Raw genomic sequence first — 8,207 nt, forward strand, 5'->3', positions numbered from 1 at the left:
CCCCCGGGCCTGGTCAGGTCTCCGCAGTTTGGTTTGGGTTCCCGTCGCGGTCCGGCTCTCGTTCCCCGGCGGGCTCGGGGTCCGCGGAGGTAGGCTTGTCGGGGTACTCGCCTCTCCCCACTGCCAGTCTTCACAAAGCTGAGTGATTTGGTCTCCTAGCAACGAGGAACAGGGCCGCGGGAGGAAGCCGCGGCAGGGGCACAGCGACTCTGGCAAGAGCCGGAACCTGGCCCGGCCCAAACGGGTGAAGAAGCCCAGAATTTTGAAGAATAAGCAGGAAATGGCGGACGAGGCGTTGTTTTTGCTTCTCCATAATGAGATGGTGTCCGGAGTGTACAAGTCTGCGGAGCAGGGGGAGGTGGTGAGTGCCACACGTCCTTGATGCCTTTTTGCTGTGACAATCTCTGTTTCACCTCAGTTCTTAATTTGTGTTCCTCCGCCCCGCGATGCTCTCGAGATCTAACTTAACTGGTTCACTTCCAGGTATCCGAAGTCCCAGGACCAGTCCGTTGTCATCATTGATACTTCCATTTTCTCTCCTTCCTCTGATTCTTTCCCTTCCTCTACCTGTGTTCTACAGGCCACAGATGTGCCTGAGTGACCTAACCATGATTTATATATGGTAGGATTAGCTGCAGAGCTGATTTCAGCCCTCCTATTTAATTTTGCTGGTATTTCCAATCCGTCCATTGGACAGACAGACGTGCCCTCGCTTCAGAATCCTGTCCTCGCTTCTCATCCCTACTTCCCTCTGCCAATCCATACCACAGGATGAGGGTGTGAAGTCAAGCAAAAGGACATCTGCAGGTTTTAAGATAATTAGTAAACACAGATTCCTTTAGAAAGCAATTACAAGAAAGAAGAAAATGTTCTGAAATTGACCGTGGTGGTGATTGTATAACTCTTAATATGATTTGAGCTACTGAATTGTTTGATATGTGAATTATATGCCAATAAAACTTAAAAAAAAAACACGAAATTAGTGAATGCTATGAATTAAATTATTGCTCCCAAAATATATGTATAGGAGTACTGCCCGGTATTTTAGGGTCTTACATGTTTTCCACCTTTGACAGGGTGCAGCTATACCACTTTTCTTTCACTTTTAGTGGAACATTGTTGAGTTTTCCCAGTGACAGATTTCTGCCTAACACAGGTTCCAGATACTCCGGACTTTCTCAGTTACAGAAAGAACAGGTAGACCAGAAGCAGATACAGGGAAGACATGCTCTTTGATGCGGATGGAGTCAGGTAATCTGAGCCCAGAAACTCCAGGGATTATCAGCTTCTACAAACTCAAATAGACCAAGAAGGACCCACCTCTAGAGCTACACTGTGAATTTGAACTTCTGGCTTTTTTTTTTTTTTTTTTAAATTTCTGTTCTTTAAAGCCACTTGCTTATGGTATTCCTAATACAGCAACACTAGGAAACGGAAGACAGTGACTGTTGATGTCAGGCCTTGTTTGAGGAGCTGAGGCTATACTAATAAACCAGACACCCCCCCTCTCCCTCACGGGAATTTTGTTTTAAGATGTGGATGTTGTTTTGCTTTTGGCTAAATGATTCTTGTAGAAAACAATTTTGTGATGTGGACCCAACACCATGCTAGATCGTTTAAGATAAAACCTTTGTCTTACAGGAGATTTAATGGGTGATTAAAGTATTGGGAGGTTGTGAGGTATAGAATCATGAGTAATAATTTTCTTGTGCTGTGGTGGCTTATGTAGGTGCCCTGCTGGGGCTCTTGATTAGGTGTTTGGCAGCTGACCTCAGGACTGGGTGGCTCAGAACCACCAGCAGCTCCCTGGAGAAAGATGAGGTTTACTGGTTTCAATAAATATAGTCTTAGAAACACTATGTAGATCACTATGAGTCAGAATCCGCTTAGTGGCAGTGAGTTTGGGTTTCTTTGGTCGTTTATGTGTTGCTGTGATGCTGGAAGCAGTGCCCCTGGTATTTCAAATACCAATAGGGTCACCCTATGATGGACAGGTTTCAGCAGGGTTTCCAGACAAAGACATCCTAGGAAGAAGAAGGACCTGGTGATCTGTGTCTTAAAAAAAAAAAAAATTGGCCAGTGAAAATTTTATGAATAGCAGCCGATATAGTTGTGGAAAAATGAGCCCCACAGAGAGGGAGGATCTCAAAATGTGACCAGGAAGAATTGCCTCCTCAGAATAGAGTGGACATTAGTGAATGACAAGGAAAAAAGCTTTCAGGACATTCGTTTGCTGATGTGGCGGGACCCAAAATGAGAAGTAACAGCTGCAGACATCTGAATATGTGAACATGAAATCTAGCAAATAGGAAGTTGTAAAAAATGCAGTCGAATGCTTGAAGATAGATATTCTAAGCATTAGCGGGAAAGGACTGGTATTAACCATTTTGAATCAGACAATCAAGTGGTTCCCTATGCTGGGGATGGCAAATTGAAGAGAAATGGTGTCACATTCAGTGTCAAAAAGACTATTTCAATATTCATCTTATAAACCAGTGGTTCTCAACCTGTGGGTTGTGACCCCTTTGGAGGTCGAATGACCCTTTCACGGGGGTTGTCCAATTCATAACCGTAGCAAATTAACAGTTGCAAAGTAGCAATGAAAATAATTTTATGGTTGGGAGTCACCATAACATGAGGAACTGTACTAAAGGGTTATGGCATTAGGATGGTTGAGAACCACTGCTGTAAATCTGGAGGAGAAAACAACGGGACTGACGATTCTGGGGTGGGGTGCGGTGGCAACATGGGAGAGGGCAGGTGGGGGAAAAGGAAGTGGGGTTTAACCAATCTAGGGACAAGGGAACAACAAGAGATCAAAATCGATGGCGAGGAGGGTAGACCTTGATCAAGGGCAATGAATTACTGAAACCCGAATGAAGACTGAACCTGATAGTGGGACAAGAAGAAAGCAAAAGGAAATAGAGGAAAGAACTAGGAGGCAAAGGACATTTATAGAGGTCTAAATACAGGCATGTACATATGTAAATATATATGTAGCAATAGGGAAATAGACCTGTGTACATATATTTATGTGTTAAGTATCAAGGTAGCAGATGGACATTGGGCCTCTACTTAAGTACTCCCTCAATGCAAGAACACTTTGTTCTAATAACCTGGCATTCCATGATGCTCACATTCCTGACATGATCGCTGAAGACAAAATGGGTGCATAGCAAATGTGGTGAAGAAAACTGATAGTGCCCAGCTATCAAAAGATATAGTGTCTGGGGTCTTAAAGGTTTGAAGACAAACAAGCGTCTGTCTAGCTGAGAAGCAACAAAGTCCACATGGAAGAAGCACACCAGTCTGTGTGATCATGAGGAGTCGATGGGATCAGGCATCAAAGACCTAGAACAAAAAATCATATCAATGTGAATGAAGGGGAGTGCGGAGTGGAGATACAAAGCCCATCTGTAGACAATTGGACACCCCCTTACAGAAGAGTAACAAGGAAGAGAGGAGCCAGTCAGGGTGCATTATAGCACCAATGAAACAACTTTCCTCTGGTTATTTAATGCTTCCTCCCCCCAACTATCATGATCCTAATTCTACCTTACAAACCTGGCTAGAGCAGAGCATGTACATGGATACAGATAAGAGCTGGAAACACAGGGAATCCAGGACAGATAAACTACTCAGGACCAATAATGAGAGCAGCAATACCAGGAGGGGAAGGGGAAGATTGGGGGAGAAAGGGGAAACTAATCACAATGATCTACATATAACCCCCTCCCTGGGGAAAGGACAACAGAAAAGTGGGTGAAGGGAGACATCAGTCAGTGTAAGACATGAAAAAAATTTTTTTTATCAAGGGTGAAGGAAGGAGGGGGAAAAAATGAGCTGGTACCAAGGGCTCAAGTAGAAAGGAAATGTTTTGAAAATGATGATGGCAACAACTGTACAAATGTGCTTGACACAATGTATGTATGTATGTATGTATTTTGAAAACAGCTCTATGAGCCCCCAATAAAATGATTTAAAAAAAGAAAAAAAGTCAAGATTTATCCTGAAGTATACTGCTGTCAGGAAGACCAATTAATATGACTATTAATACATGTAATCATACACTAATACCCAAGGTGAGGAAATTGAAGATTTTTACCAACATATACAATTTGAAATTTATCAAACATGCAATCAAAGTGCATTGAAAATTCTTGGTGATTGGTATGTAAAGTTGGAATTGAAGCTGGTATCTGAAAAATATGACTTTGGTGAGAGAAGAGTCAAATAAAAATTTGCAACACTAAGGACATATTCATTACAAATACAATTTTCAACAGTATACAGTATACATGTGGTGTGGGAAACGAACAGGAAGAGCGTGCGGACAAATTCTTTATTTTCATATTTAAGAAGCCTGGGAGGCCAGGGTTCTGGGTGGAGGGAGGATATGTTAGACAGGGTTCTCTAGAGAAACAAAACCAGGACACCAATAATTTTATATATATTTATATAGATAACATAAGAAATAAACAGTTAATTAGCCTATAATGCAGTACAAATGGCTCAGTGCAACTCACTTCCATGAGACAGCTAGTACACTCGCAGTCCTTCAAGTCTTGAGGGCCTGGTAGTCCCCTGGAGAGCAATTCAGGCTATTTGGCCACACGCAGTAAACAGCAAGGCAGATCACCAAGTCAGCCAGATGACAGGGTCTGACAGTCCCCAGCTCAAGAGATGTACATTCCAGTAGCGTGGCGAAGCAGGTCTTGAAGGAACCTCAAATTACAGTGATACAGTCCACGGGTTAGTGTCCCACAGGTAGTGTAGCTTGCAAATGGAGGCACAGAACAAGCAAGGCAGCTGCACACTGATCCGATCACCAAAGCACAAGAGGCAAGAAAGGTGAGGCTCACCGAGCTATTGTTTATCTCTGACCTTCAATTAATCCCACATGTGTTCATTGGCCATGTTGGCACCATAAACCGTAACAGAGGCCTTCACACTTGTGAGTTAGAGATGAGTCCCAATCAAATTCTCATAATGACGATCAGTCCCCACAATATCCTCCCATAATAGTGCTACCTTAAAGTTATCTCTTTCAAGCACATGGCTAATTGCTATTTGGCCCACAGCTTTAGCTATAGGAGCAGACATGTTGCTGTTCTCCTTGCTCAGGGGACAGACACTGCCCCTTACTGGTGTTATTTCTTCAATGAACTCAGGGATATCTAGGTTAGGGTACAGCCCACTTTATTACTCTGTTGTTAACTTGTAATTAGGGGGACTTGCATACCTGACTATAAATCAGTGGTTCTCAACCTCCCTAACGCTGCGACCCTTTAATACAGTTCCTCGTGTTGTGGTGACCTCACCCCAACCATAAATTATTTTCGTTGCTACTTCATAACTGTAATTTTGCTACTATTAGGAATTGGGCAACCCCTGTGAAAGGGTCGTTCAAACCCCCAAAGGGGTCAGGACCCACAAGTTGAGAACCACTGCTATAAGTTGCTGTAAGAATACATTTTCTCTCTTTCCTGGATCTGGTTCCAGATACCTTGGAGGTGAGCACCCCAAAACTTTTGTTGGCCTCTAATTTCTTCCCTTCAATTACACAACCATCCCTTAGGACCCTTCTGGATGTGGGCTGGATCCCACAATGTGTCCTGCATCAGGTGGAATTAATAAGAATAAAATTGACACTTGTGGAAAGAGATTGGAGAAGTTCAGTATCATAGAATAAGGCCAGAGGCTAACTACTGAAGAGATCATCAGTTTAACTTGATTCCACCTGTGCTTGTTAGGAATGAATGTGTGTAGGTAATAATAGAAAAAATAAAATAAAAACCAAGGATAGTGATAAGTACAATATATACAGGTATGGGAAATTTTGATAGTATGTGGCCTGAAGGGAGTACCAAGGAAAGGTTCTAGGAGGATGTGATTAAAAACAAAAACGACTCACTGCCATTTAGTCGATGCTAACTTGTGGCATAACCTGATAGGATAGGGTAGAGCTGCCTTTCTGGGTTTGAGATCTTTACAGGAGTAGAAAGCCTCATCTTTGAATTATAATAGCTGTGCAGTTTGGGGAACAGCATGTGCAAAAGTGTTGAGCAAAGGAAAGATGGTGCTCTAGAGTTGCTGCAGAAATATCGGAGTGTTCGAAAGGAAGGGTCCTGATGGTGTCACAGTGACAGGTTGGGCTGCTTTCTGCCAGGTGGGTATTTGAAATCACCAGCCCCTCCTTGGGAGAAGGATGGGGCTTTCTACTCTTGCAGACAGTTCTAGTCTCAGAAACTCACAGGGGCACTTCTACCCTGTCTTACAGGGCTGCTGTGTATTGGCATTGACTTGATGGCAGAAAATTTGCTTTTTGTGTATGTCAGAAGGGAAGGGTATCTGTGACAAGGTCACTGTTAGTCAATCTTGTTAACTAGTAGAGGTCATTCAAGGAAAGATACATAATCCTGTGCTAAGGAATTAGGAGTATATTCTAGAGGAGGAGGATGGGGGATTGCAAGATCCAGTAGAGAGATAACATGACTTGTTTTTCAGAAATCTACTACCAGAGAAAGACAGTGAAAACTGCGAGAGCTGAATGTGGTAGGACTACCTTACGTTTTCCCAGGTCTCACAAGTGTTCCTCCTTTGAATAGGGTGTATTCTTAACATTTTTAAAATCACTACTTTTAGTGCAAAATACTAGTTTTTCTCCTGCAACATGCTTTTGCCTCATACCGATTCTAGCTTACTCAGGTTCTACTGTAGATGAGAAGTTAAAAAAGCTGAGGGGGTTGGGGACAACAGAACCAGATAGAACACTCATCCAGGAAAGAATTGATAAAGGCAATCTTTTGCAGTCTCATAGTGACCCCTATAGGACGGAGTGGAACTGCTGCTTCTCTGAGTCAGATTGACTTAAGGCAGTGAGTGAGTTTTTCACTTTAGCAATAAGAAGCCCTGGTGGTACTGTCTGGTGTTAGACTTGACCGAAAGGTCAACCGTTTTATGGGAGAAAGATGATATGGTGTGCACCTGTAAATAATGCAGGGTCTCTGTGAGTCAGAATAAACTCGGTGGTTGTGGGTTTATGTTTATGTTTAGCAGTAAGGATGGAGAGGAGAAGATGATTTTTAAAAAGTAGACTCTAGAGCTGCAGTGTGGTGGGTGGGTGGGGGAAGAGAAGAAAATGATAGTAATTTAGTTGGGCTGATGAGGTGGATAACTATGGTGGTGCTGGAAACAGAGGTTTAGGATTGCCGATCACGGTTTCAGTCAAAGACAAGAACCAGGTTGATTGCAGAAATTCTCCTAATATGAGAGTGAAGGAAACAATGGAGTGTGCTACCTCCAAACTGCTTAAAAAAATCCAGTGGTCATCAAATTATGTGACAAAACAGGTTTTGCAATGAGCACAGGAAACCGTTATCTATACCTACATTTCCCCAGGGCACATGATTCCAGAATCATCATACTCTGTTTCTTTCTAAATGAGGGCTGCTTCTTGATTATCTTTTTTTGGTTTGTTTTCTGAAAGAAGTAATACAGTTCCATCTTACTGCCTTGTGGAAGCGACCAGTACTAAGAAAATTCAAGATACCTTACAATTCACTTTTTCTTAAACTGTAAAGATTTACAGAAATATTTTAGCAAACATAAAAAAATACTGAATTTCTAGCATTATGAAAGTAATAAAAATAAAACCAAGCTCACTGCCTTTGTTTGATGTTCGCTCATAGCAACCCGTTAGGGCAGGTAGAACTGCCTCTCCGAGTTCCCGGACTGTAACTTCATAGGCGTCGATAGCTCATTTCTCCCTCACAGAGCAGCTGGTGGTCTGTAACTGCTGTGCTCACCTTGCAGTTAGCAGCCCAACTTGTAACCGTTGCGCCACCAGGACGCTGTGTAAAAGTACTAACAACTGTTAATGTGATTTCTTTTAAATAGGAAAATGGACGATGTATTACTAAGCTGGAAAACATGGGGTTTCGAGTGGGACAAGGATTGATAGAAAGGTGAGCAGTATGGATTTGAAAATTTTCTTCCAGGTAGGTTATGAACAAAGATGATCCCTTTTAAAAGATTACATAAAACTTGAGATAATGATATGACAAAATACCAATTTATAAACTATCAAGGGCTCATGAGGGAGGGGGGAGTGGGGAGGGAGGGGAAAAATGACCTAATGTGGGGGGTTTAAGTGGAGAGAAAATGTTTTGAGAATGATGTACAAATGCGCTTTACACAATTGATGT

General features: G+C 42.5%; 1 protein-coding gene across 5 annotated transcripts in view; it reads left to right on the forward strand.

Moving 5' to 3' along the window:
* Positions 1-18: 18 nt before the first annotated feature.
* TRAPPC6B (trafficking protein particle complex subunit 6B) overlaps positions 19-8,207 on the forward strand; it is a 15,305-nt gene continuing 7,116 nt past the window's right edge. For all 5 annotated transcript variants that reach the window (XR_006679869.1, XM_045287825.1, XM_045287827.1 and 2 more), the window contains exons 1-2: positions 19-361; positions 7,900-7,967. Coding sequence is in view for 4 of the 5 variants with exons in the window: in XM_045287825.1 (XP_045143760.1) it covers positions 281-361; positions 7,900-7,967 (149 nt within the window). In the remaining variant the exon portion in view is untranslated. The remainder of the gene's footprint in view (positions 362-7,899; positions 7,968-8,207) is intronic.

Source organism: Echinops telfairi, unplaced genomic scaffold, assembly GCF_000313985.2.
Source record: "Echinops telfairi isolate 266 unplaced genomic scaffold, ASM31398v2 ScPeMD7_18;HRSCAF=68, whole genome shotgun sequence".
NCBI lineage: Eukaryota > Metazoa > Chordata > Mammalia > Afrosoricida > Tenrecidae > Echinops > Echinops telfairi.